This window comes from Trichomycterus rosablanca, chromosome 16, assembly GCF_030014385.1.
Source record: "Trichomycterus rosablanca isolate fTriRos1 chromosome 16, fTriRos1.hap1, whole genome shotgun sequence".
Classification (NCBI taxonomy): Eukaryota; Metazoa; Chordata; class Actinopteri; order Siluriformes; family Trichomycteridae; genus Trichomycterus; species Trichomycterus rosablanca.
This window is the reverse complement of record NC_086003.1, coordinates 22318768-22346767: the sequence shown is the minus strand read 5'-3', so window position 1 is coordinate 22346767 and position 28000 is coordinate 22318768. Positions and strand designations below refer to the sequence as shown.

Below are 28000 nucleotides of genomic sequence, written 5' to 3'. Positions count from 1 at the left end.
TTAGAAATAATAAATAGTATATTTGCAATTTCACATATCTACAAAAGTATTCTCATTACAAATAATTACTTACATTCCTATCACTGAGTCATATGTCAGTCTACGAGGCCTTGGAACTGTAACAGTTAGGTCAAAGATCTTCTGATCTATGCTAAGGACCGGCCTTAATAAGTTCTCTGGCCTGTACAAGCTTTACTGATCACCTGCTGGTCCGTGGCTTCTGTTTGTGTAGCACTGAGGCTAAGTCCTCCCACTACAGGCTGCTAGAGACACAGCAAGTGCGACAAGCTCATCCATAAATGGTTCATACTGAGGTCCATGTTTTCTAGCTGAGTGCCATTCCTTCACTTACAGGCATGTTAATGTGTGCTGTGAGAAGTGGGGCACTCTTTCCTTCTCTTAGCACAAACACCTGCAGTTAAAAAAAAGCATAATAATATTTAAGAAAGCAATTATAATGTGACTACTGTGCTGAATTTATTTTGTTGAAAATAAAATACAGATCTTACTTTGATGACATCAGAGATCCCTTTGTCACTAAGGCACTCCACAAATGTGTCAATGGGGTAATTCAGCCCTGTAACCAGCAAAGGGATCTACAGACACGGTTTGTTCACTTATTAGCAATTCACTATTTAGAGCAGGTGTCCACATAATTTTGCTAATGTATTGCCTCATGGCCATTACCTTAAAAAAGGCTGTCTTCATACTGTACAGATTTTCATCATACAGGAAACTGATGGCTAGGTTCATTACAGGACGACATGCTGCTGTGTTCTGGATGTTCAAAGTCAGTTTGAAGGATGGGCCTAATCCCTGAACCTGAACATGAGGGGAAAAAAGATATTTACTTACACACAGCTAAACAATTCTGATACGATGCCTAAACTTTACTAAACAGGAATGCATAAAGATGTTATCACTCACCACAGCATTCATCTTGAGAGGTTCCGTCAGGCTGGATGACATAGGCGTCAGGCTAGACTCCAAGGCTTTCACATAGGTCCGGGCTGCAGCTAGCCGCAGCCTGCTCAGGTCCATTTGGAAGGCTCTGTGCATTGCTACATAATTAAAAGACGGTGTTATTACAATTACATATCATGTCCTTGACGCTCGCTCTGGCTGCACGCTTTCTGTCTGCTCTCCGCTTGCTTTTAGTTTTTAGTTATTTTAGTTATTTTTTATCCTTTATTTCTAAAATATAGAGCTCAATCAGTAGACACCAACAATAGATCGGCTGGAAAGGCACAGAATTACAGAACTACATTAAACTAGACATTTAGTTAACGGAGTTTTCCAGTAGCCGTCAGACTAAACTCGGGCACAGTTATTAGGACTACCATGGCTCCTATCACTACAGCGGGTTCTTCGTGCTGCTCCAACTGCTACAGACTCCTACGGAAAATCGCTGTGCTGGAGACAAAAATGCTCACGATCCTACCTGGAACGGATAGGAGAAATGGTTCCAGATCACTCGAGGGTGAGTCAAAATCTAACACAGAACAACCAGCTAAGCTAAGGCTAGACAGCTTAACAGACTTCCCGAAGCTTGACAGAAGTCAGTCAAAACAGGGGAACAGAAACGAACCATGTGAGAGTCGGTGGCACAAACTTGGAGCAAAACCAAAACCACAAAAGCAGCAGGTGGCTGTCTTAATGTCTTCCACGCCAGACTGTTCATCATGGGCTCGGAAAGCTAAAACTATTCCAAAAGCTAGCACAATTGCACCCCGTGGGAAAATAGCAGGGTCACAACAAAAACCGATCCCTTTGCTGAATCGTTTCGAACCGCTCAGAAATCGGATCGAGGTTACCCCCAGTGGTAATGGTAACGAATCAAAACCAGAGAAGCTGACTATAAAAGGGGACTCAAAGCGGGCTAGCAAAAACACGAGGCTGATCAAGCAGAGGCCCTCGGCTGATGCAGAGAACGCTCCGAAAACTCTGATCATCGGTGACTCTGCCATCAAGAATATAGGCAGCAGATCAATGCTAACATGCTGTCTCCCGAATGTGACTGTCTCGGAATTAAATGAGGAACTTCCCAACATTCTCTCCCAGCATGGAGTGGAGAGGAGTCAGAAATCTTAAAGAACAACTTCACTGAACTGTTTAATACACTTGAGAAGCTGACTGCTCAGAAGTTCATCAGTGGACCTCTCCCAGCCCGAGGATCTAATATGTTTTCACGGCTACTCAACCTCAACACGTGGCTAAGCAGAACCTGAAATTTGAAAGGTATGGGTTATATTGACAATTTTAATCTATTCTGGGGGCGCAGAGAATTTTTTTACCCAGATGGCACCCACCTAAGCAAGACTGGAGTGAAGGCACTAAAGGACAACCTCCATTTTGCTCTTCGCCACCCATCTGCTTCTTGGACTGACTCGACACAATACGTGCATCCTCAACCTCCCTCACCTGCTTTCAACCATTAAGGACCATCAAACATAAAATCCCCATCACTGGAGAACACAGCTCAGGCTGAGTTTCTGACTCTTGACGAAAGCTATTATGACCTTCATCATCAGGCAGTGACACAGCAGTCAACAGCAGAGACATCACAATCATCCTCCAACTTCTCTCTCTCAACATCATCACCTCCACATATGGATTTCACAGAGAAAATGGAGAAGCTGGTGTGTGTAGGGACTAAATTCTCACACTCCATCTCAGCCAGTCCACAGGTTTCACCCAAAAAGCGCAGGGCACCCCTTCCCCCCTGTCCACAGCCCCCTCCCCGTTCTCTGAGGCCACTTCAACACCGTCAGCAGCAGCCTTGTACTTCATCTCCTCTGGCTGTACAGAGTTCAGAATGTTCAGCGAGTGCTACTGATAGCGGCTTCAGAATACAAAACAATGATAACACGTTGTGATGTGTTCAGGGTCCTTGCTATAGCAGATATGATACTGACAACAGTTTGGAGAGTAAGCTTGGACCCAGTATGTCTGAAATGTTTTCTATTCCTGTGTTGATTAGAAATAGAAAGAATAGAACGCATTCAGCATATCAAGTCAACCAGTCTAACCTCGTACCTGTACCACGACAACCTCGGGCTGCCCCAGGGGCTCCTGTGGTTCCTTTAAAGCTAGCTCTGCTTAATATTAGATCTCTAGCCAATAAATCATTTTTAGTGAATGACATAATTCTATCCTACAATTTAGATTTTCTGTTTCTAACTGAAACATGGTTAGCAGAAGGCAGCAGTGCCACTGTTCTTAATGAAACAGCACCAGCAAACTTCAGTTTTATGAATGTGTGTCGAAGTGGTAGAAAAGGTGGAGGAGTAGCTGCCTTATTTAAAGATGTATTCCAGTGCAAAGAGACTGTACTTGGCAATTTTATGTCTTTTGAATACCTGTTTTATTTTGAAGGGTACTCCCAAAAATTTTTTTTTAACCATTTATAAACCTCCAAGATACTCTGCACATTTTATAGATGAATTTACTGAACTACTGTCAGTTATCTCCACAGAGTACAGCTTCTTCATCATAACTGGGGATTTTAACATCCACTTAGATAATAACAAGGACAATAACACCAAATAACTTTTTGGACTTTTTGACACATTTGGTCTATTGCAACATGTGAAAGGGCCTACACATACTCGAGGGCACACTCTGGATCTAGTTATTTCTAAAGGTCTTAACATTTCTTCTGTTATGGTCAAGGACTTGGTCCTCTCTGATCATTTTTGTGTCTTCTTTGAAATGCTGATCACTCCAGATGCTCAAACTAGCTCTGTTTCTGTTAAGAAAAGGTGCATAAATGAAAGTACTAGTTCTCAGTTTATGGAGGCCATAGCTATATCACCAACTTTAATTGCAGAGTCAGTTGATGAACTCCTGGATAACTTTAACATGAAAATATTGACTGTCATGGATGTGGTTGCCCCTGTAAAAGTCATGAAAACGTTGAGCAAACAGAAAGCACCATGGCGTAACACAATGATGGTAATAGCTCTGAAAAGAGAATGCAGGAGAGCTGAACGTAAGTGGAGGAAAACTAAACTTCAAATCCACTATGATCTCTATAAGCAAAGCCTTTGTAGTTTTAACTCGAAGTTATGCAGGGCTAGACAGCTGCACTTCTCTAAGATCATTAACAGGAACATCAACAACACCCGCACTCTATTCAACGTGGTCGACAAGCTTACAAATCCTCCAAAACGGATCACACCAGAACTTCTGTCCACAGAGAAATTTTATGAATTTGCTCATTTCTTCTGTGAAAAAATCCAAACTATTAGACTGACCATCAACGCCACTCAGTCAAACGATGAAACCATGCTGCCCCTACAGACACTTAGAAATAACATGACTATTATGTCACAATTTAATACAATAGACCAAAAAACACTGGAGAGAACAGTTCAGCATCTTAAATCATCGACATGTTGTCTCGACATACTGCCATCTGAATTTTTTAAAACTATTTTTAACTCTGTAAAAACTGATTTGCAACAAATAGTTAATGGCTCACTAGAATCAGGCGCTTTCCCAAAGTCACTGAAAACAGCTGCCATTAAGCCATTCCTAAAAAAGAGAACTCTGGATGCGTCTGTGTTAAACAACTACAGGCCGATCTCAAATCTTCCTTTCATAGCCAAGATCATTGAGAAAGTTGTTTACAATCAAGTCAGCAGTTTTTTGAATTCCAGTGGTTATTTTGACAAATTTCAGTCAGGCTTTTGAGCTCACCACAGCACTGAAACGGCTCTCATAAAAGTGTTAAATGATCTACGGCTGAATACTGACTCGGGTAAAATATCAGTTCTGGTTTTACTGGATCTTAGTGCAGCCTTTGACACTGTAGATCATAGAATATTGCTGGACAGGTTGGAAAACTGGGTTGGACTTTCCGGAACAGTCCTTAATTGGTTCAGGTCTTATTTAGAAGACCGGAGTTACTTCGTCACTATTGGCAGCTGTGAATCCGACAGGGTGGCTATGACATGTGGAATCCCCCAGGGATCAGTTCTCGGACCTCTTCTGTTCAATCTTTATATGCTGCCATTAGGCCAAATGCTACAGGATAACAACATTGATTACCATAGTTATGCAGATGACACACAGATATATCTGGCTCTCTCACCAGATGATTACAGCCCAATAGATTCACTGTGTCAGTGTCTGGAGGACATCAATAACTGGATCAGCCAGAATTTTTTACAGTTAAATAAGGACAAAACAGAGATTGTTGTGTTTGGTAGCAAAGAAAAGAGGACCAGTGTCAGTGAACACCTCAGTTCCCGGGCTCTAAAAACCAAAGACCAAGTCCGAAATCTTGGCGTTCTAATAGACTCAGATCTTACATTCACCAGCCATATAAAAACCATCACCAAAACAGCCTTCTACCATCTTAGAAATATAGCCAAAATCAAGGGTCTAGTGTGCCAACAAGACCTAGAGAAGCTGATCCATGCTTTTATCTCCAGTAGGGTGGACTATTGTAATGGTCCAGAATACATCTCAGAAATGTTTAGAGAATATAAACCCAGTAGATCTCTTAGATCCATGGACTCAGGTCAGCTAGTTGAGCCCAGAGTCCAAACTAAACATGGTGAAGCTGCATTTAGCTGTTGGGCTGCATATAACTGGAACAGACTGCCAGGAGATATTAGATGTTCCTCAAATGTAGAAATCTTTAAATCCAGGTTAAAAACATTTCTTTTTTTCTTGTGCCTATGATTGAGCTAGAAATTTTTGCCATTACCCTCATTTTACCATATTTCTTTTAGTTTTTCATGCTCTTCTAAATTGTAGTGTATATTTTACTATATTTTCTTTTAGTTTTCATGTTCTTAATTTTTTATCTCTCTTGTTTTAATTTCATATTCCCTAAATTGTAGGTTATACTTTACAATAATTTCTTTTAATTTTTCATGTCCTTAATTTTTTTTTATCTCTCTTGTTTGAATTTCATGTTGTCTTAATTGTAACTAAATGTTTGCAAGAAGTCTTTCTGAGGTTTTAGATCTCAGGAATGTTTTAATGCTTTTAATTTTTTTTTTTTCCTTATGTAAAGCACTTTGAATTGCCACTGTGTATGAAAGGTGCTATACAAATAAACTTGCCTTGCCTTGCCTATTAGGTCTAAGTTTTACTGGCTTATGCGTATGAATGCATTATTAGTAAAAAGCAGGGCAGTTTGACACATATTTTACAGTTTGACACATAAACACATATTTTTACAGTTTGACACATAAACTTTTTACATGCCACAATTACTAGAATGTGCATTAACATTTGCCGTTTCTGTATTTATTTTCTGCAGAGATTCTTCATATTTTAAAATGAACAAAATATTTTATTTAATCAGGAATTGGCATACAGTTGTTAACTACATGGCTATTGCTCTACAATACTTAACATAGGACTCGTAAAGGTAAAAGTAAAGGTGAATGAGCTCTATTAAGCCCCCTGTGGATGTCATTTTTCATTCTTAAGGAATGCCAAAGATACAGTACATGAGGCAGCTACATTTGCTCACTTAAGCAGTCAAGCAACAAACATTACTACAAGTGTGTAAGTTATTATTACACACTGTTTCTGGTTACAACTGTATGAGCAAATCTGTTTGCTTTGAGTGTACATACCCACAGCATTCTCCCTTTCTCTTAGGGTCTGATCCACATAAAGCTTCGTTTTCTTAGGCACACTGAGTCGGATGCTTTGGGCTATTGGGGGACCAGAAGCTGAGTCCTTGTCATCAAAAACAGCTGTCCTTTTAAGGATCTTTACAATCAGACTCCCACCTGCACAACAAAGGAAATATAAGTGCATAAACTGTTACAATTTAAAAAACACAGTGTAAAATATTCCAACCACACAAGGTGCCATTCATCACCAAGAGCATACAGAGTGATACAGTGGGGTCAAAAAGTATTTAGTCAGCCACTGATTGTGCAGGTTCTCCTACTTAGAAAGATGAGAGAGGTCTGTAATTTTCATCATAGGTACACTTCAACTATGAGAGACAAAATGAAAAAAAAAAATCCAGGAAATCACATTGTAGGATTTTTAAAGAATTTATTTGTAAATTATGGTGGAAAATAAGTATTTGGTCAATAACAAACAAGCAAAATTTCTGGCTCTCACAGACCTGTAACTTCTTCTTTAAGAAGCTCTTCTGTCCTCCACTCGTTACCTGTATTAATGGCACCTGTTTGACCTCGTTATCTGTATAAAAGACACCTGTCCACAGCCTCAAACAGTCAGACTCCAAACTCAACCATGGCCAAGACCAAAGAGCTGTCGAAGGACACCAGGAAGACAATTGTAGACCTGCACCAGGCTGGGAAGAGTGAATCTACAATAGGCAAGCAGGTTGGGGTGAATAAATCAACTGTGGGAGCAATTGTAAGAAAATGGAAGACATACAAGACCGTTGATAATCTCCCTTGGGGTCAAGATCTCATCCCGTGGGGTCAAAATGATCATGAGAACGGTGAGCAAAAATCCCAGAACTACACGGAGGGACCTGATGAATGACCTGCAGAGAGCTGGGACCAAAGTAACAAAGGCTACCATCAGTATACACACTACGCCGAGAGGGACTCAAATCCTGCAGTGCCAGGCGTGTCCCCCTGCTTAAGCCAGTACATGTCCAGGCCCGTCTGAAATTTGCCAGAGAGCATATGGATGATCCAGAAGAGGATTGGGAGAATATCATGTGGTCAGATGAAACCAAAATGGAACTTTTTGGTAAAAACTCAACTCGTCGTGTTTGGAGGAAAAAGAAGAACCCAAGAACACCATACCTACTGTGAAGCATGGGGGTGGAAACATCATGCTTTGGGGCTGTTTTTCTGCAAAGGGGACAGGACGACTGATCCGTGTTAAGGGAAGAATGAACGGGGCCATGTATCGTGAGATTTTAAGCCAAAACCTCCTTCCATCAGTGAGAGCATTGAAGATGGAACGTGGCTGGGTCTCCAAGCATGACAATGATCCTAAACACACCGCTCGGGCAACGAAGGAGTGGCTCCGTAAAAAGCATTTCATGGTCCTGGAGTGGCCTAGCCAGTCTCCAGACCTCAACCCCATAGAAAATTTGTGGAGTCCGTGTTGCCCAGCGACAGCCCCAAAACATCACTGCTCTAGAGGAGATCTGCATGGAGGAATGGGCCAAAATACCAGCTACAGTGTGTGCAAACCTGGTGAAGACTTACAGGAAACGTTTGACCTCTGTCATTGCCAACAAAGGTTATGTTACAAAGTATTGAGTTGAACTTTTGTTATTGACCATAATTTACAAATAAATTCTTTACAAATCCTACAATGTGATTTCCTGGATTTTTTTTTCTCATTTTGTCTCTCATAGTTGAAGTGTACCTATGATGAAAATTACAGACCTCTCTCATCTTTCTAAGTAGGAGAACCTGCACAATCAGTGGCTGACTAAATACTTTTGGACCCCACTGTATATGATACTTAAATTCTGAAAATAATATTGATTCTTTAACGTTAAATAATTGATCTTGGTAACAAACAATATGGCCAAATGTTACATCATTACTAACAGCCACAAAGTTTGGTTTTCAGCTTAAGGTTTGCTACCTTTGGTTGTCATGATTAGGGTGCCATCCTCCCGACCATAACGACCAAAACAAATGCTGGTCACTATGTCCTGTAACAGCAAGATGCCAGATACACAATAAAAACTTAGTCCCACATTATGGATAGAACATAACATGTTTAAAAACTAACGGCAATTTTGAAAGTTACCTGTGTTTTGATGGTGCTGACTAAGTTCTTATCCCTGTAAACATGCACCTCACAACTGGCCAAAGCCACCAACACAGCCTGGAAGCCCCTTGTGGGCAAGTCCAGTGTGGCCATAGTGGTGACTGGAGCAGGTAGGTAAGCCGTCCACAGTTTTTTCCCCTGCCCATTAATAAAGACATTTATTTTATTAGTTTTTCTTTCACTGCTTTTAAAACGTAAGTTGCACAATTGAGAAATATACAAAAAAAATGAAGCATTTGTAAGCTCCCTGAACAAAAATTTGCTCTAGTCATTTCTTCCGTAATTAGTTATGCCACATAAGAACGTCCAGAGTAAAATCTTAAGTTAAAACATGCCTGTTGCTTTTACAGACACCTCCAACACACTCTTTATGGAATGCTTATGGCTTTCAGTGGACACATTACCTTACGTTATTAAAAAGGTTTTTCAGTCATCTACAGTCCAGTTATTTTGTGAGCAAGTGCTTTCACCATACCAAATGTGAAGAATGTGGTCAGTTCAAACCAAACTGACCATGCACTTTTGGTCTGCATTTATTGAGGTGTGCACTGCTACTGTGGATGTAAATATTTATTTGTCCAGGGATCTTACTGTCTAAAACAGGATTTATGGCTAGCATTGATATAGCTGTTCATGTGTGCTTGTGTAAAATGCTGGACCTTCTGTGTGAAGCTTTGCAAAGTGTCCTGAGCACAGCCCACCACCACATTCTTCCCTATCCTCACCAGCCCAACAGGGTGAGAGGACAACTCGATGCAATACCTGGGTTTTGGTGAGTCCCTGCAACATACAATCCAGGTTAGCATGCATCATAGTCAGTTATCTAATTTTGTTAGTGTAGCGACCAGTGGTAAATAAAGAGGTTTTGAAATGTTAATAAACTTATGGTCAGGTGCCCACATACTTTTGAGTATATATAGAGTACACTACATGGGTAAGCATATTGTGACACCCCCTCTAGTTATTGAATTCATGTATTTCAGCCATAATAAATTAATGTGTAATACATTAATTATATAAAACAAATTATATGCCTCCAACTTTGCAGCAACAGTTTAGAGAAGACCATTTCCTGTTCCAGCATGACGGTGCCCCTGTGCACACAGCAAGGTCTATAAGTAAGTCAAGAAAAGTTTGCTTTAAAGAAACTCCTGTGGCCTGCTCAGAGCCCTACTGAACAGCTTTGGAATGAACTGGAAAATCAATTGAAGCTTTCTTGACTAACATTAGTGTCAAGCCCACAGACATACCTCAGTTTCATTAGATGCCTATTCAAAGAAGTGGCTGTTGTTAAAGCTGATAAGATCATATAGAGGTCACTCTATTTTAATACCATTTGTTTTATTATGGTCACATGCAAGTGGCCAGGCTGTGAAATAGTTTGCAAACCTGCGAAGTATGTAGATATTCCCATTGCGACAAGCTACAGTGATTCTGAACTCTACATCAAACTGACCGGTCACATCCATCAGTGTAGGCACACTAGGTAAGGACATCTGCAAACACATGAGATTAAACTTAAAAAAAATAAAAAAATAAAACTCACATAACAGGAAATTAAACTTAACAATCTTTGTTGTGTTGTAGTGTGTTGCACAGTACTGAATTTACAGTGTTTTGTCTGCACACAAAAGTGTAGTATTGACCTTTGATAGAATGGTGAAGGCCTCTGGGTCCAAGATATAGACATATTGACTCTCTGTGCCAATGACGAGGCAACTGACTGCATCATCATCCGCCATGTTCTTCTTCAGCGTCCCTATGCATGTGATAACCGTCTAAGAGCACACAAAACTTTAACATACAATGTCCATTCAGACCTGCAAAATAATAGTGCTTTAGTGAATATCCTGGGGGAAAAGTCACCTGTCTGCGTATAGGCTGCTGTTTGTGAAGGTTAACGTAAGATTCCATATCCTGTGGTTCAAGCATGAGGAACCTAAAAAATAATGCAATATGGAATTTAACACAACTTTGATTGGCTGAAATATGACTGCACTGGCTGTTTTAGTGGAATTTTATCAGCTGTTATTGGGTAGATGTTAGATAATATTACCGTAGTGATCTTACTGACAGTGGAATGTCAGCTTTATCCCTAAAAACCGGAGAGAAATGTTTTACACACCAATTTCTAAAAGCAAGTGTGTTTAAATAGAGCAGTAAATGACTGCGTTATCCATTACACTCACCTGATTCCCTCCAGCATTTCTTTCAGGGTCATTGGATCGATCATATCCTTTAGAAAATCCAAGAAACATGCAAAAACATTATGCACAAATGCAAAACACACAAAATACAAATGAGGTCAAACAAATGAATTTTTTTCTTCACACAGCAAAAAGGTTTAATAGTACATGTGCAATATGTGCAATATTTTTTCCCATGTGCAATTATTGTTTGTAATTATTTGTAAATATTTAGTTTTTTCAGAGTTTTTGACTTTTTATTATTATTATTGTTATACACTGTACTTTTTATTGTCTATTTTTTGTACTGAGTGCTTTACTGTCCCTTCGCTGCTGCAACACTGTGAATTTCCCCACTGTGGGACTAATAAAGGATTATCTTATTTTATGGTCTATAATTTGGACCCTAGTGGTAACAAGGTGAACTACAGCTGCAAACTTCTGGTTTTACCCAGCAACCATTGAGCGAGGAAGTCTGCATGTTTGGGTTAAAAATCAGGTAAAGGGCTTCTGGGAGAGTGTCTAAAAATTGACTAGCAGGAGGACTGTAAATTACTTCATACTGAGGTTTATTAAAAAAAACAGGATTAGTTATAAGAGGTCAAGAGACTGAAACCCAAGACGCCTCAAAAGCAGTTTTTTTACAAATACCCAAATGTACAAGAACTCAGGGAGAACACTCCTCACATATGAGACTAGGATCAAACCCAAGTCCTCACATGTGGACTTACATGAGGCACCCAATGTGCCACCATGCAGCCCATAATTGTGTAATTTTCCCACCCGCAATCTATATTCACTCACAAGCTGATTTGTATTTTCACAAAGTCATTTGCATCCCTGTAGCACCCAACAGTTTTATTAAAATAATTTAATTATTAAACGTTGGACTTTGCCTAACATCCGTTATTGTATCAACAGTCAGAGTTTGGAGTAGTATTATCACATTTCTTATTTGACTGCTTAATATACACTGATCAGGCATAACATTAAAACCACCTCCTTGTTTCTACACTCAATGTCCAATTTATCAGCTCCACTTACCATATAGAAGCACTTAGTAGTTCTACAATTACTGACTGTAGTCCATCTGTTCCTCTACATATATTTTTAACTTGCTTTCACCCTGTTCCTCAGTGGTCAGGACCACCACAAGACCCCCACAGAGCAGGTATTATTTAGGAGGTGGATCATTTTCAGCACTGCAGTGACACTGACATGGTGGTGGTGTGTTAGTGTGTGTTGTGCTGGTATGAGTGGATCAGACACAGCAGCGCTGCTGGAGTTTTTAAATAGTGTCCACTCACTGACCACTCTATTAGACACTCCTACCTAGTTGGTTCACCTTGTAGATGTAAAGTCAGAGACGATCGCTCATCTATTGCTGCTGTTTGAGTTGGTCATCTTCTAGACCTTCATCAGTGGTCACAGAACGCTGCCCACGGGGCGCTGTTGGCTGGATATTTTTGGTTGGTGGACTATTCTCAGTCCAGCAGTGACAGTGTGGTGTCTTATCCACTCATACCAGCACAACACACACTAACACACCACCACCATGTCAGTGTCACTGCAGTGCTGAGAATCATCCACCACCCAAATAATACCTACCAAATGTAGTGGTCCTGGGAGAGTCCTGACCATTGAAGAACAGCATGAAAGGGGGCTAACAAAGCATGCAATGAAACAGGTGAACTACAGTCAGTAATTGTATAGTAAGTTGAACTGAAAACATGGACAGTGAGTGTAGAAACAAGGAGGTGGTTTTAATGTTATGGCTGATCAGTGTATATCACTGCACATTTACTATCACAAGCATATTGTTGAGCAAAGTGTCAAAAGGTGGTTAAAAACAGCACTACTCTTACGATTACAGCTTTAAATATGAATGACTTGAGTAAAACAAGATATGTAAGCACAAAACAGACAATTTAGGTATGATTGAAACCTTGCTCACCCTTCTAGCCTGATTCCACACATCCTGCTCCACGGGGTTGACCTCCAGAGTGGGCAGAGTGAACTTAAAGTAGGGTCGCAGGTTCTTGTAAATGTAGATGAAAGGGCCAGAGGCCACAGCAATGGCAGGGGTGCGAGGCTCATGTTGGTCCATAAGGAAAGACACCAGGCCAGTAGGTAGGTCCAGCAGGGTGTTCTCAGTTAACAGTCCAGTCCCACGATACACCTTTAGCTTCATGTTGCCAGCTCCTGTGCCTAGATCCCCCACCACTAGCTATCATGTATACACACATAAAATACAAAATGATATGTAGGGAACTGGCACAGCAATGGCCCAAATATAATATAATCAAAAATACTAGTGTTTATTTGTTAATCTTACACATGGAAGTTAATGGTAAGAATGATGATTACCTTATTTTCACCATCTCCATGCAAGTCTGCCAAAGCTGAGAAGAAACCATAAATAATATATTTTATGCTTAGTTCTTAATTATCATTAGTATTAGTGTTTAAAGCAACACATAAAATGCATAGCTGTTTAAAAATAACTCTGGTCTTATGCCTTAATTTGAGATGCTTAACAAGTGTTATTTACTATGTAATATTGACTATGATTATTGTGTTACGAAGCTTACCTATGCATGAAGTAAAAGTATATAAATTGGCTACTGGATCATAGTGTGCATCAAGCCATTTGGAACTGGATGCGGCACTATGAAGAAAAGAATACAGCCATTTGCCATCTTGAATGGTACACCTAATAGATCACACAAATGTCAACATAACTGTCAGTCTATTTAACAGTTAACTAGACTGAGATTGATTCACAATTCAATTTGATCAGCAGTGCAATGTTCCAGTGGTGATTCTTGACAGGATATAGAGGTGCTGACAAAACATGTAAATACAAGATCAGTTGATGTCACTGCTGTTTTGAGAAGGATTTAAAATCCGAATAAAACCTGGTCAGTGTGGATCTGTGTGTCTAATACATGTATACCTTCCAAGACACTACCATGTCAGTGACACAGTGACAGTGGTGGGAATGGTTCACTACTTATGAAATCTTGTCATTGGTTGTCTCTTATCAATAATGGCCAGGGTCAAAGTGTAGGTGACAATACTTCTGTGTCTGATACACTAGTACCAACTATGTAAAACCTTCCATACCACTACTAAGTCAGTCAATGTCATAGCTGTGACAGATCTCTGTGGTCTCAGTGGTATGGGCAACACAGTGGCTCAGTGGGTAGCACTGTCGTCTCACAGCAAGAAGGTCCTGGGTTTGATCCCCAGGTGGGGCGGTCAAGGTCCTTTCTGCATGGGTTTCTTCCCACAATCCAAAGACCTGATAGTGAGGTGAATTTGGAGATACACAATTGTCCATGACTGTGTTTGACATTGAACTTGTGAACTGATAAACCTTGTGTAACGAATAACTACCTCTCTTGTCATGAATGTAAACAAAGTGTGTAAGTCATGACGTTAAAATCATAATAAATAAATACATCTCAGTGGTATGGGTGATTGGACCTCGACATAAAGAGGATGAGACACTTATTAGGGCTAATATGTGCTACATTCACTTCTATGGCAATACTACAGGGGTGGGACAAAATAACTGAAACACCTGTCATTTTAGTGTGGGAGGTTTCATGGCTAAATTGGACCAGTCTGGTGGCCAATCTTCATTAATTGTACATTGCACCAGTAAGAGCAGAGTGAAGGTTCAATTAGCAGGGTAAGAGCACAGTTTTGCTCAAAATATTGCAATGCACACAACATTATGGGTGACATACCAGAGTTCAAAAGAGGACAAATTGTTGGTGCACGTCTTGCTGGCGCATCTGTGACCAAGACAGCAAGTCTTTGTGATGTATCAAGAGCCACGGTATCCAGGGTAATGTCAGCATACCACCAAGAAGGACAAACCACATCCAACAGGATTAACTGTGGACGCAAGAGGAAGCTGTCTGAAAGGGATGTTCGGGTGCTAACCCGGATTGTATCCAAAAAACATAAAACCACGGCTGCCCAAATCACGGCAGAATTAAATGTGCACCTCAACTCTCCTGTTTCCACCAGAACTGTCCGTCGGGAGCTCCACAGGGTCAATATACACGGCTGGGCTGCTATAGCCAAACCTTTGGTCACTCGTGCCAATGCCAAACGTCGGTTTCAATGGTGCAAGGAGCACAAATCTTGGGCTGTGGACAATGTGAAACATGTATTGTTCTCTGATGAGTCCACCTTTACTGTTTTCCCCACATCCGGGAGAGTTACGGTGTGGAGACGCCCCAAAGAAGCGTGCCACCCAGACTGTTGCATGCCCAGAGTGAAGCATGGGGGTGGATCAGTGATGGTTTGGGCTGCCATATCATGGCATTCCCTTGGCCCAATACTTGTGCTAGATGGGCGCGTCACTGCCAAGGACTACCGAACCATTCTGGAGGACCATGTGCATCCAATGGCGGTGCCGTGTATCAGGATGACAATGCACCAATACACACAGCAAGACTGGTGAAAGATTGGTTTGATGAACATGAAAGTGAAGTTGAACATCTCCCATGGCCTGCACAGTCACCAGATCTAAATATTATTGAGCCACTTTGGGGTGTTTTGGAGAAGCGAGTCAGGAAACGTTTTCCTCCACCAGCATCACGTAGTGACCTGGCCACTATCCTGCAAGCTGTGCAGGACTTGTATATGTCATTTCCAAGACCAATTGACGCTGTATTGGCCGCAAAAGGAGGCCCTACACCATACTAATAAATTATTGTGGTCTAAAAACAGGTGTTTCAGTTATTTTGTCCAACCCCTGTATGTCATTCAGTGTCACTGTTCTATGTGAAGTCTCTATCCATACATGGACTCGAGGGGGCTGATAAACAGTGTATAGCAACATTTACTTATCTTCTGCCTAGTAAGTGTACGTGTATGATGATGCAGGTTCATTTGCTGATTAATTCGTCAACAAGGGAAAAAATCACAGAAGACACAGTTTAAGTATGAACATTACTGTATCGAATAACATGTCAAAACAGGCATACTATTTAAATGAGTTACATGCATACTTAAGGTCGACATAATTCCCATATACTATATAAGGATGGACTATGAGGTCCGATACGCAGCTTCGGTAAATCGGCTTGTTTATAAATTAGCTTTCTAGCTAACAAGTATGCATTAGCTTAACAACTCTACACACGCTTTGTATTCTACAATTTAAGTTAGCTAACAAGCTACTTGCCTGTCTTTCGTCTCCATTGTGACTGCAGACATCCTAGCATTCAACACTTGTTGACAGTTGCGATAAAGCTGAGTTTTATTAGATTTTACACTGGTATTCAACAAGCTAACACTCTTTAATCCGTAATACGGCTTTCCTTGTCCCTATAGCAACGGTTAAAATACGCATGCGCACGGAATTCACGCGAGTCAAGTGAGTCAAGTCCGCAAACGCAGTTCACCAAAAAAGATTCGGTTCTTTTGCATCCAAAACTTTTTTTACATAAGGATTTTACTCTTGTTTCTTTAATTATATACAATGTGGCGATATTATGGTTTTCTGTCTTCTAAAACATGTTACTCTACACCATAAATGACAAAATAGCATTATGTGTTTGACAGAAAAATATTGAAATTAATGTAAAACAAGAAAACACATTACATAAAAGCTGTAACAATACGCATTAACATGCCATTATACATTTCAATAATCATACACTATGACAGATGAAGTCATTGCAATTTGTACTGTATGATACAATATGGCACTCGGGTGGCGCAGAGATCCATCTGCACTGAAGCTCAATATACAATGCGACTGTGATGGTAAGGGATTTTTGGATGTAGGGATCCTAACATTGTATTTTCTCAATTAAAATGCATTATTGTTGTTTAAAATATTTACACTCACAGAAACACAGAACATGCCAACTACAAGTGCACAAAGGCCAAATGTCACAAAAATAAAAGCACAATAAGCTATGCTGGCCTTCCCAATAAAACAAACTACCAAAAAAAGAACACTAAAGGCACATATACACAGCAGATCAAGTCTATTTACCATAACGTCAATCTTTAACAGAAAAGTAAATAGAAAAGATCATTGGCCAATAAATCAGTGACTTTACAGTAATTACAAGCATCATTTCTCATCATGCTAGGTACAAAGTTGAAACTTGAAATGAAAATATTTACAAATGAACAGAAACTACTTTCAATTGTAATAAATCAGTCTGGGTCTTTTGTTATCTAGATTTGCAAGATTAAATTATACCTACAACACATTTTAACTTTCGGTGTTCTAATTTCTGTATGCAGAATCTCGCTGTAAAGCACTCTGTAAAGTATAAAAATGATTTTTACATTTATCACTAAAAGCTATTTTTAACTGGGGTACAATTGTGTGTGTGTTTGTGTTACCTGCACAGTATAACAGCATCATATAAATGCACTAAATGTTTTTTCTTTTTCTTTTTTTTGTTAACAAATTTGTGTGGATTAGTTAAACACACTTTGCCAAGAGGAATGAGACAAGAACCACAATACTGCAGAAATCTATTTCTTTTTTTCTTTTTTTTTTCTTTTTTACCATATATGCTTGTAATTGGCAAAAGTTTTTTAGCACCATGTAGTAATGTTAATAATTTGAGATGTTTAATGATACTTGTGCCCCTCTAGTCTAGCTCAACAAGGATTGCTGAGTCAAACCCCACCCCCACCAAGTTACCACTGTTGGGGCCTTGAGCAAGGCCCTTAACCCTGAACTGTTTTAAGTCGCATTCAGTCACAACTGGATAAAAGCATCATCTGTATGCTGTAAATATATATAAACCTACTTTACTTTAAAAATACAGCTGACTCGACTATATCGATTTGATACCTCGTTTAAATTACATAAAGAAAGAGAGCATTAATTCTTGGACTTTATAGTCATGGTGGAATTCTTTCACTAAATAGTTAGAAATAATTAGCAAATTATTGCTGTCTGTATGAATTTGTTTAATATAAATACATTTACATGATCTAATATAAATGCACTGTGCAGTAGAGAAAGGCCTTTTCATTCTATAAAATTAAGTGGGGTGTCAATCTTTTCATTTCCCAAATATTGTTTAAGAAAAGCTTGTATTTTTGGACTGAAGAGGTCTATGTGGAAGTCTTTGGCTGTTTCGTCAAACTGAACACCAGCTGCACATCCATCTTTTAGTCCCCAACTGACAATTCCAACCTATTCAAGAAAAAATCAGATGTTATTGAAGAGTCTGTCCTCACAAGGCTTTTGAGTCATGGTTAGATGTGTTTTTGGTTTCACAGATTAATGATTAATTAGTGGTGTAATCAAACAGATTACCTTTTTTTGTAATTGGATCATTTACTGAACAAAAATTTTACTCCCAGTTTCATCACTGCTTTTACTCTATTTAATTTCTCAGCACTGGATTACTTGCATACAATGACAGGGTAGACAGTTTCATTGTGGTTTGTATGTTTTTATATCTTGTTTTATCAGAGTCGTAGTGGACCCGGTTCTACCCAGAATTAGTGGGTGCAAAGCAATGCACACCCCAGACAAGACACCAATCCACCCCTTCCCAACCACACACACATAGTCATCACCAATCATCTGTGCCAATAGTCCGTGTGTAGATGGCTGGACATCCAATAGCACCGCTGTGAATTCGAACCCTGGTTCCCACCTGTAGTGGACTAGCATAATTTAAGTTTGTGTAAAATGTTTTGTTTAGTGAATGCAAATTATTTAGTGTGATAAATATGCAATAACACAGGGAGATGGAAAGGGGATATTTACATAACTATAGTACTGTAGGTATTTTATTTTTCTATATTGAATTTGCATGTGATTATTTAAACATAAGAGTAGATAATCAAAAAAATCTAAAGAAAAGCAGGTTACCTGGATGGCACGATACTTTTGCTCCACAAATGTAGCTCCACCGGAATCCCCTGTTAAAAAATGATAGCCATTTAGGAAAGGGGAGTATCTTGAATTAAACATAATTTAAATGTATTTGCACAAAGTAAAGTTATGGTTTTGATGACAACAATGACATCTAGACACAGATACAGTTTTACGCAAATTCTGTAAGCCATGTTCCATGTTTTGTTGATTTCCAAAGTGAAAACAGTTTAATACACATTCTACATGAAGCAAATTTAAATGTGACATTTTCTACACGTTTTACTGCATTTTAACGGTAATCAGCTTTAAAATATGCAGAGACAGAGGTTTGTTCCATGTAGAGAATGATTTTTGAAAAGGCGTGGAATTTGGTGAAGGGTGTACAACTCTGGGTGCACTATTCTAAATATTTTGAATATATTTAAACTATGTACACAGTACATGTTACTGAGAAAGCTGTCACTGATTTGTGTATTAATAGAAATCATGGAACATTACCTTTGCAAGACACGTCATCTCTTTGATTCTGTGCAGCCCCACCAGAGCATAGGAAGTTATCTGTAATCAAATCCTTTGCAGTATCTTCTGGAATATTTAATGCATTTTTTGCATCTTCAATACACGCATTTCGCTAAGTGAAGGAGAAAACACATTTTTAACTGTTTGTGGGTAGAAAGAACTGATTATCTCTACATTAAAATGTTTTTTTTAACTTAGTACTGGAAGATGTCAAACAGGCACTTCATTGCATAATTGCAGTATTATGGATTTAGCAATGTGCCAGGTTAGAAACAAACACAACACAAATGCACAAATGCATGCACTTATTTCAAACAGTGTCAAGATGCAATTTATAATGTGATGCAAGTGCAAGACCTATGAAAATCTGGCCAAGAGCAATCAAGCCAGAGCAAGTTCAGCAGTAAAAATTTACATTTATTCACTCTGCATCCTGCTAAGGAAAATGGGGAAGTAATGGCGGATGGTGAGGCATGCAGATAAAGGACTTTGTTTGTTAATTGGGGCATGACTAGTAAAAGAATAGGGCCATTTGGCGATAAGTAACAAAAAAGTTGATATGCAGATTATACGTATATGTAGCCATGACCCTATAACTAAATGGGTGATCTGTCAAAAATAAACCAAGGAAGCAAAACGTACTTTTTTAAAGTTATAAAGTTATAAAATAAAGTTTTTTTTTTACCTTCTGCCCCTGCCTGATTTGGATCCTTTTCTTTAAAACGTTAGATTTCTTCTCTGTCATGAAAAAGGCCTTTACAAGATCATTGTTCATTAACATTTCTTCTGTAAGAGAACAAAATCTCAGACTTTTGATGAAAATAAATTTTAAATCTAATGGGACTAACTTGCTTTGGTACGATATTATTTGAGCATACACAAACACAGTATATTTCAACATATTTTAAAGATGATAGAATATTTTTATGCATTGTCTTTAAATGACAACATATTTATATTTCTGCAACAAAGTTGCCTAATGATAAAAGGTTTTTCTTTTACTTACTGTGTTGTTTGCATGTGACATCACTGCCAGACAGTTTTAGAGCTCCGCTTGTTTGCTTGGTGCAGGGAATGCAGATGGTTCTAGGGTGCACATATTCATACAGAGATTACTGAGTCATGAAAACTGCAGTCTGTAAATGTTTTTCTTTGTTTACTTTCAAGTGGAAACTTAATTCTTTATTGGCACATAAGGTGTAGGATTTCTGACCTGAAACTGGAACTGATTATTACACCTTCCTCCAGTTCAATAAGAGCCACATCATATTCATAATACTCCGATATTCCCTCCTTTACTTTTTGTCGGCTGTTGTAGTTGGGGTGAGATATGTACCTCTTTACTTTCAAGAATCTGGCATCTAACCAGAAATAAAAAATAGTTAAAGTTACTTGTCCTTATTTATTCTTTAAGTCGTTAAGGCTGAAAAACTCAAGTAGAATTTTGGGATCTGAATGCTTTTATTAGAAAAGCAAATGTGTGCTGTTACTGCATATGGTACCTTTGGCACTGGGTGTCTCAACTTGAATTCTTTCAGGAATATCATCAGTTCTAAAGCAGTGGGCCGCAGTTAGAATAAATTTAGGAGTGACTAGTGATCCTAAACAGTTTCCTTTTGTGCCATCCTCATGCTGTGAAGAGCAGAAAAATAGAAGAACTATCCATACCTAAATATGTTTAAAAGGTACCACAATATGACAGAATTCCATCAACAGAAAAGCTATTAGATATATAACTTTAAATGCATTTTCTCCCCATCTTCCTCCAGATTTAGCACACTCAATTTGGTCTTTAGCTGCTGAGAGATACCAGATTGCATCCAAGAAGAGCACGTCGCTGTTCACACCTCTTCTGACACATGTACAGCACTCCTCTTCTCGACCCTGCATTCTGCACAGGCGTCTCTTCCGGCAATCAGGGTCCTTACACAGTGTATGAAGATCCACCCACCCACACATAGTCCGGCCCCCACCCTGCAGATACGGTGGCAAATGAGTATCTGCTGCAGGCACTGCCAATTATGCCCGCCAGATGGCACCCAGCCAACCTGTGGCAACACCGAGTTTCGAACTGAGGAGTTCAGAAAATCGGTGCTGGTATGCTAGCGGAATATCCCACTGCACCACCTGGACGCTAGATATATAATTTTAAGGAAATGAATTTAGGGTATATATGACCACATGGTTTTAATTTTATGTACAAAATCTACTATGTAAAAATTATTAAAGAATGACTTACGGTCACAACAATCTTCATCAGCCAGGGGTATGTGAGGCGCATGGCTGATTTAGTTCCATCATGATAGTCTTTATAAAGTCCACACAGACCCACACTAGTGCTTTCATCTATGTAAAAAGACAATACAATACAATACAGTAAAAAAGAAATGTAAAACCACCAAGTACATACTATTAAAATCTCTTCTTAAAACACTTATGATACTTGATCCAGCTCACAAGAGACTTTCAAAGAAAACAAACATTTCTATAAGTCTTCTAAAATAAGCCTTAATTTATAAAAGAAAATACCAATCATCTGATCAAAGGTCTCATGTATGTTTTTCATGTCCCGAAGTAAGAAAAGATGCTTCTCGTTGTTATCTCTTTTTGTCACCCATTCATCAAGATCCTGTTTCATTACACTGCCACCCACTCCAAACACGTAAAGATCTGTAACATAATATACTTAAATCAATATGTGCACATAGAATTTGAATTACTTTATTACTTACAATTTTTTGATTGGCTATTCAGATGCAAATAAATTTACACTGCTTCACAACGATAGAAAGCACTGCTTGGAACTAGTCTTTACTTACCAACTAGTCCAAGAATAAAAAACAGCTATGACAATCTTAAACCACCAAGAGATTAGTACATAGCAGCATAAACCAGTTTAGACATTCAATGATGCTGGTCTGTGCTCTTTTGTAATAGGATGGATGCTGAAAGACTTTTTTTGGTTTTGTTCCACAAAAAAACTCCTAAGAACTTCTAATGGTTAGGCAGCACTTTCTCTTACAGGTTTTGTTATGGATTCCTGATTGATTCCAAACCATTACTAGTCATTGCATGTTACACACATTTAGCAATAATGCTAAAGACTGTATTAAACCATTAGTAGATAAATACAAAGTTAAAGTTATTCTTAAAGTTCAGTTAAATTTGAGCAAAATGTATTAATTACTGGAGTGTCATATGTGAAAATGTATTAAAACATATTATTTACTTAAAGCTAGTTGTAATGTACTGTTTGCTAGCTTATGAGCTATCAAAAATTTTAGCAATTTTTTTTAGCTTATTTAACAGCTAGATCAGTAAGCCTTATTATTTTATTCTATTTCTATTATATTATTAATGTGTATAATAATAAAATAGTAATGCATAATGTTTGTTTATTGGGATTTTAACGTCATGTTTTACACTTTGGTTACATTCATGACAGGAACGGTAGTCACTCATTACACACAAGGTTCATCAGTTCACAAGGTTATATCAAACACAGTCTTGGACAATTTAGTGTCTCCAATTCACCTCACTTGCATGTCTTTGGACTGTGGGAGAAAACCGGAGCACCCGGGGGAAACCCACACGGACACGGGGAGAACATGCAAACTCCACACAGAAAGGACCCGGACCGCCCCACCTGGGGATCGAACCCAGGACCTTCTTGCTGTGAGGCGACAGTGCTGCCCACTTAGCCACCGTGCCGCCCTAGTAATGCATAATAAACATAAAATGTACAATTTTATAATAAAAATAGTACCAAGTAACAGAACTAAGAAGGTTACACCACAAAAATTAGTTTTAACAGTCATGTCCTTGCATTAAAATTTCACTCACCAAGATATTTTTCCCGTTTTACATCTCCATCATAAACAACTTCTTTAATTTGCTGAACTTTGCGTTTGGGGTTTTCCCCCATATTGGCAAAACCTACAAACACATTGAAATACATAAATAAATGTATTATATAAAAGTATATTTGGGATGAAAATAGGTTTTCTTGAAACAATTTGAAAGCTTAAAAAATTCAGACCACATCGCTAACATATACATAAATCAGTAAATCACTTCCTGTAAAGTAATGCTAATTCATTTGAGGATGCTGATCTAGTTTTTTTTCCACATAATGATAAAATGATGTGTTGTGAATCTCTAAGAAAAATCAAAAAAGAAAAGTGGTGAGGTGATGAAAAAAACAGGTAATTTCAAGCAAACAACAAGTGTTTTGTAACAGGGCGGTTTAACACCATCATTGATGTGTAAGCTGTAGCCGCACACCTGCAAGAATTGGAAATAAAGCCAATTTGCAGCATGCTTAACCAAGGTAATATTGAGGTAAATTGTGGCTAAAAAGCCTAAAACAAAAAGGGTAATGGAAAAATTAAAAGGTGGTCAAATTCATGACACAAAACATCTATAGCCTGCAATGGAGAAAGGGGATAAAAAAGGGATATAGCAGAAATGAAAGCTTGTACCCACAAGCTCCACAGCAGGTGGTCCCAGTATGATAATGACATCAATAAGTTAGGGGTACAAAAAAAAGCATTAACAGTTATTGCCAAAAGTATTCACTCACCCATCCAAATTATTGAATTCAGGTGTTTCAACCACTACCATGGCCACAGGTGTACAGTATAAAACCAAGCACCTAGGCATGCAGACTGCTTCTACAAACATTTGTGAAAGAATGGGTCGCTCTCAGGAGTGCCACCTGTGCAACATGTCCAGTTGTGAAAATTTCCGACTGGGAGCGGGGGAATATGGTGTGGGGTTGTTTTTCAGGAGTTGGGCTCGGCCCCTTAGTTCCAGTGAATGGAACACTTAATGCTTTAGCATAACAAGAGATTTTGGACAATTTCATGCTCCCAACTTTGTGGGAACAGTTTGGGGATGGCCCCCTCCTGCTCCAACATGACTGCCCACCCGTGCACAAAGCAAGGACCATAAAGACATGGATGAGCGAGTTTGCTGTGGAAGAACTTGACTGGCCTGCACAAAGTCCTGAACTCAACCTGATAGAACACCTTTGGGATGAATTAGAGCGGAGACTGGGAGCCAGGCCTTCTCATCCAACATCAGTGTCTGACCTCACAAATGTGCTTCTGGAAGAATGGTCAAAAATTCCCATAAACACACTCCTAAACCTTGTGGGAAGCCTTCCCAGAAGAGTTGAAGCTGTTATAGCTGCAAAGGATGGGCCGACATCATATTAAACCCTATGGATTAAGAATGGGAATCACTTAAGTTCATATGCGTGTGAAGGCAGACGAGCGAATACTTTTGGCAATATAGTGTATGTCAATGTATTGCTGTTTAGGATTTTTGTGGTATTGTATTGAATATACTGTGTACAAAGGTAGGATCATTACCATCAGTAAACATGATTATGACATGATGGGTGTCATTAAATCCTTGTGGATCCTTGGCTTTCTCAAAACTGATGCTGTCTAAGATAGTTCCATAGGCTTTGGCGATGTTGGTCCCTGTCTGTGGTCCTTTTGCTAAAAGTTAAAATAGCACCATGTTAAAATGGATTCTTCATATTAAAAAATAAGTTGTCTGCAAAGGTAATAATCAAATGAACTTGTTTTAATAGTCGTTAAATGATTAGCAAAGGTTTGTGAGAAACATAAGCATAGATGCAGTTCTAGATTAATAGCTTACCATTAAATTTATAATTTTCCAGCTCCTTGACAATATCATCCAGCTTCTTTTCTACACGCCTTTTGTAGTCTGCCATACTTATGATTCTTGTCACATCCGAGGCAAAAATAATGATCTCATAATTTGGAGAGACCTGATAGTAGCTAATCTGTTGATACATAGGGTGTTGCATGACAGATAAATCTCAAGCATAGTCACACATATCTGTATCTCTGTGTAGAACAGTATTGTTCTACTCTGGTTAAGTATACTACAATTGGGTTCATTCTTCATAACATTGCAGATGTAGGGCTACACAACCCACCCCATAACAATTTTACTTTCAAAATAACTGATATGCTTTACTTTAGGGTTAGATGTGTAACAAATATTTAAATTGTTATTGTTATGGGCAGCTGTAGCCTAGTGGTTAAGGTGTTGGTCTAGTAATCAGCCTCACCACTGCTAGGTTGACACTGTTTGGCCCTTGGGTAAGGCTCTTAACCCTCAATTGCTTCGATTGCATACTGTCACAACTGTAAGTTGCTTTGGATAAAAGCAGAATTGGGAATATTGAATCTGAGATCAGTTTCAGTAAAACATTTGAGAGGTAGTTGTAGCCTATCGGTGAAGGTACTGGACTAGTACAAGGTCGCTGGTTCAAACCCCACCACTGCCAGGTTGCCACTGTTGGGTCCTTGAGCAAGGCCCTTAACCCTCAGTTGCTTGGACCATGTACTGTAAGTCGCTTTGGATAAAAGCGTCTGCTAAATGCCGGTAATGTAAATGTTATTTAATTATACAGTACCTTAACTATGAGATCAGTGATGACCTTTTTTGCAAGATTAAAATCTTTTTCCTCTATGCTGTTAGATGCATCCAGAGCTATGTAGATGTCCAGTTTTCCTCCCTTCTCCAGTCTAATTCTTTTCTCATACTGACCTGAAACATTGGAGAAAAGTGCATTAATATATTCGATCAAATTAACTGCAATCGCAAAAGGTAAGATTTGTTCGTTTTAGACGTTACATCATTTGACAGTTGTAGCAAAATGTACTGTTGTGGCTTACTGTACCTGTTTCTTCATACATAGTAAGAGTAGTCTTTAAAGAACTCCCAAAAGCCTCGGCTACTTCCTCTGGAGTGTCATATGTGAAATCCGCTAATAACAGGAATTCCAGTAAAGGTAAAACCAATCAGTCATGATCCTTCAATACCTATAGAACATTTGAATGCACTCTGGTTTTTGTAATATTATTAATGGGCTCACCGTAGCACTCCGGCTCTTTTCCAGACCACTGGCCATCATCCTGACATACACGCACCTTGGAGCCGATCAGCTTTAACTTGTTATTGCATGAGTAAGTAACTTTGTCATCAATATTAAAACTGCGATATTCTCTGGAGGCCCCAGGCGGAGTACCAGGATCAGGGCAGTGATCAGCTGTGGGTTGGTTATGTTTCATCATAAGACATTTCACTTATTTTACATAATGTATTTTCCTTATTTTAAAATAACTAAGCAGCAAAGCTAAACCAAAATAAGCAAAGAGAAATAACAAGAACTAATAAAGAAAATCTTTACAGTCACGGCTACAAATTGGGGTGCCGCCGCTCCATTTTCCATTGATCTGGCAGACACGTGTGGCAGAACCCCTGAATATGTAACCCGAGTCACATCTGTAGGTAGTTGTGTCATTCACATAATACTGCTGTTTATTGGGTTGCCCATGTCCATTCTCTAGAACATTTGGATTGGGACATGTGACCTCTGAAAGAATAAGAGATTTACCAAGATAATGTAACTGTTTAAAAAAGAATGATATGCAGTATAGGCAATACGCGTTGCTGACGAATCCTTTGTTGCTTACTTTTGCACACTGGAGGTTTTCTGGTGGGTGCTGGATCCCACTGCCCACTGTAACAATCACGCTTTCTTACAGGATGTGGATAATAACCTTCTGGGCAGATGTACCTTAAAACACTACCATCATTGAACATGTTGGAGAGAGTAAAGACGCCTCCACTGATAGCCAGATTACTGTCAGGGCACTGAGAAGCATCAGTGACTGGTAAAAGAAGAATATTGTAAATACTGTAGATTTAATATCGCTCAAACAACTGAATTAATGATGGAAATGTATAATAACGTTATCTTACAATGAAGTGTTTTAAATTATTTGTATTTGACATAATTTAAGTGGCATAAACAGAAAAACAGAAAAAATGCAAAGAAATGCTTTGCTGTAGAGAAATAATGACTGTGTTCTGTTTTTTTATTTTATTTATTATTTGAAGTGAGAAAAAAGTTGCCAAACTCCCCTTGTCATTGATCAGCATTGGGAAGATTAGAGAATACACAAATGAAACAAGAAATTGTATGTTCCTAATTTTAAAGAATGCATTAAAGTTTATATAGTACTACAATAAACCTAATTTAAAACGTTTATGAAAGTAGTATAATAATACTGTTCAATTATACTTAATTAACAGACACTCCATTTAGCCTATTAAAAAGATTTATATAAACATGGTTAATAAAAGACAAAAGTATTTTATTCTACCATATTCTAATAAGGTAAGGTAAATAAAATAACTTTTATGAGAGCATACACAAGCTTCCAGTAAGCTGCTAATATTGATAATATCCTCAAGAATCACCATTTACATGCACACTTATAAACATGTGTTCCATATTATAACATCTTTATTGTTCTGTATATTTTCTGCCATGATAATCCATTGTTTGACCATAGTTAAATAATAATCTGTATATAATCTGTTATAATCTGTAAATACATGTATAATGTAAACCATGATAAACAATTTTATTTACGCTCAGCATTTAAGCATTTTCATTCAAAGAAGAGTCTGTAAACAAGATCTTACCAGCTATGAGAGGACAAAGGCCAAAAATAGCAAAAAATGAATGAACCCAAAAAACTAATAACTCCATTTTTCTTCAAGATTACATTAAGTAATAAACTAAAAAAGCAGGAGCCATTTTTAT

General features: G+C 38.6%; 2 protein-coding genes across 2 annotated transcripts; both read right to left on the bottom strand.

The window, feature by feature from the left end:
- On the bottom strand, positions 1–16175 carry LOC134330875 (Bardet-Biedl syndrome 1 protein homolog). The gene is made up of 17 exons (XM_063012146.1): positions 16144–16175; positions 13529–13650; positions 13305–13339; positions 12892–13164; positions 10941–10987; positions 10808–10846; positions 10618–10690; positions 10398–10529; positions 10141–10247; positions 9411–9531; positions 8731–8889; positions 8563–8632; positions 6600–6758; positions 928–1061; positions 688–822; positions 510–596; positions 1–412 (listed from the first exon to the last, which is right to left on the bottom strand). The coding sequence occupies exons 1-17, from the start codon at positions 16173–16175 to the stop codon at positions 326–328; spliced, it is 1812 nt and encodes a 603-aa protein (XP_062868216.1). The 3' UTR covers positions 1–325.
- On the bottom strand, positions 15895–27998 carry cfbl (complement factor b, like). The gene is made up of 18 exons (XM_063011395.1): positions 27880–27998; positions 26862–27059; positions 26576–26761; positions 26261–26434; positions 26066–26152; positions 25799–25932; positions 25012–25159; positions 24717–24848; positions 23185–23277; positions 21871–22011; positions 21581–21687; positions 20844–20973; positions 20555–20702; positions 20348–20427; positions 20027–20127; positions 19321–19453; positions 18817–18866; positions 15895–18129 (listed from the first exon to the last, which is right to left on the bottom strand). Exons 1-18 carry the CDS (start codon positions 27944–27946, stop codon positions 17962–17964), a joined length of 2277 nt encoding a protein of 758 aa, XP_062867465.1. The 5' UTR covers positions 27947–27998; the 3' UTR covers positions 15895–17961.
- Positions 27999–28000: the final 2 nt, after the last annotated feature.

Excerpts from the sequence above, each read along its gene's own strand:
- LOC134330875 (XM_063012146.1), bottom strand. The coding sequence starts at position 16,175 with ATGTCTGCAGTCACAATGGAGACGAAAGACAG. Across the intron at positions 10,847-10,940 it reads GAAATGCTGGAGGGAATCAG|GGATAAAGCTGACATTCCAC; the intron begins GTGAGTGTAATG and ends TCCGGTTTTTAG. Across the intron at positions 8,890-9,410 it reads TGCAAAGCTTCACACAGAAG|GGGAAAAAACTGTGGACGGC; the intron begins GTCCAGCATTTT and ends ATTAATGGGCAG.
- cfbl (XM_063011395.1), bottom strand. The coding sequence starts at position 27,946 with ATGGAGTTATTAGTTTTTTGGGTTCATTCATTTTTTGCTATTTTTGGC. Across the intron at positions 24,849-25,011 it reads GGAAAATTATAAATTTAATG|CAAAAGGACCACAGACAGGG; the intron begins GTAAGCTATTAA and ends TTTAACTTTTAG. Across the intron at positions 20,128-20,347 it reads TGTCACATGCAAACAACACA|AAGAAATGTTAATGAACAAT; the intron begins GTAAGTAAAAGA and ends GTTCTCTTACAG.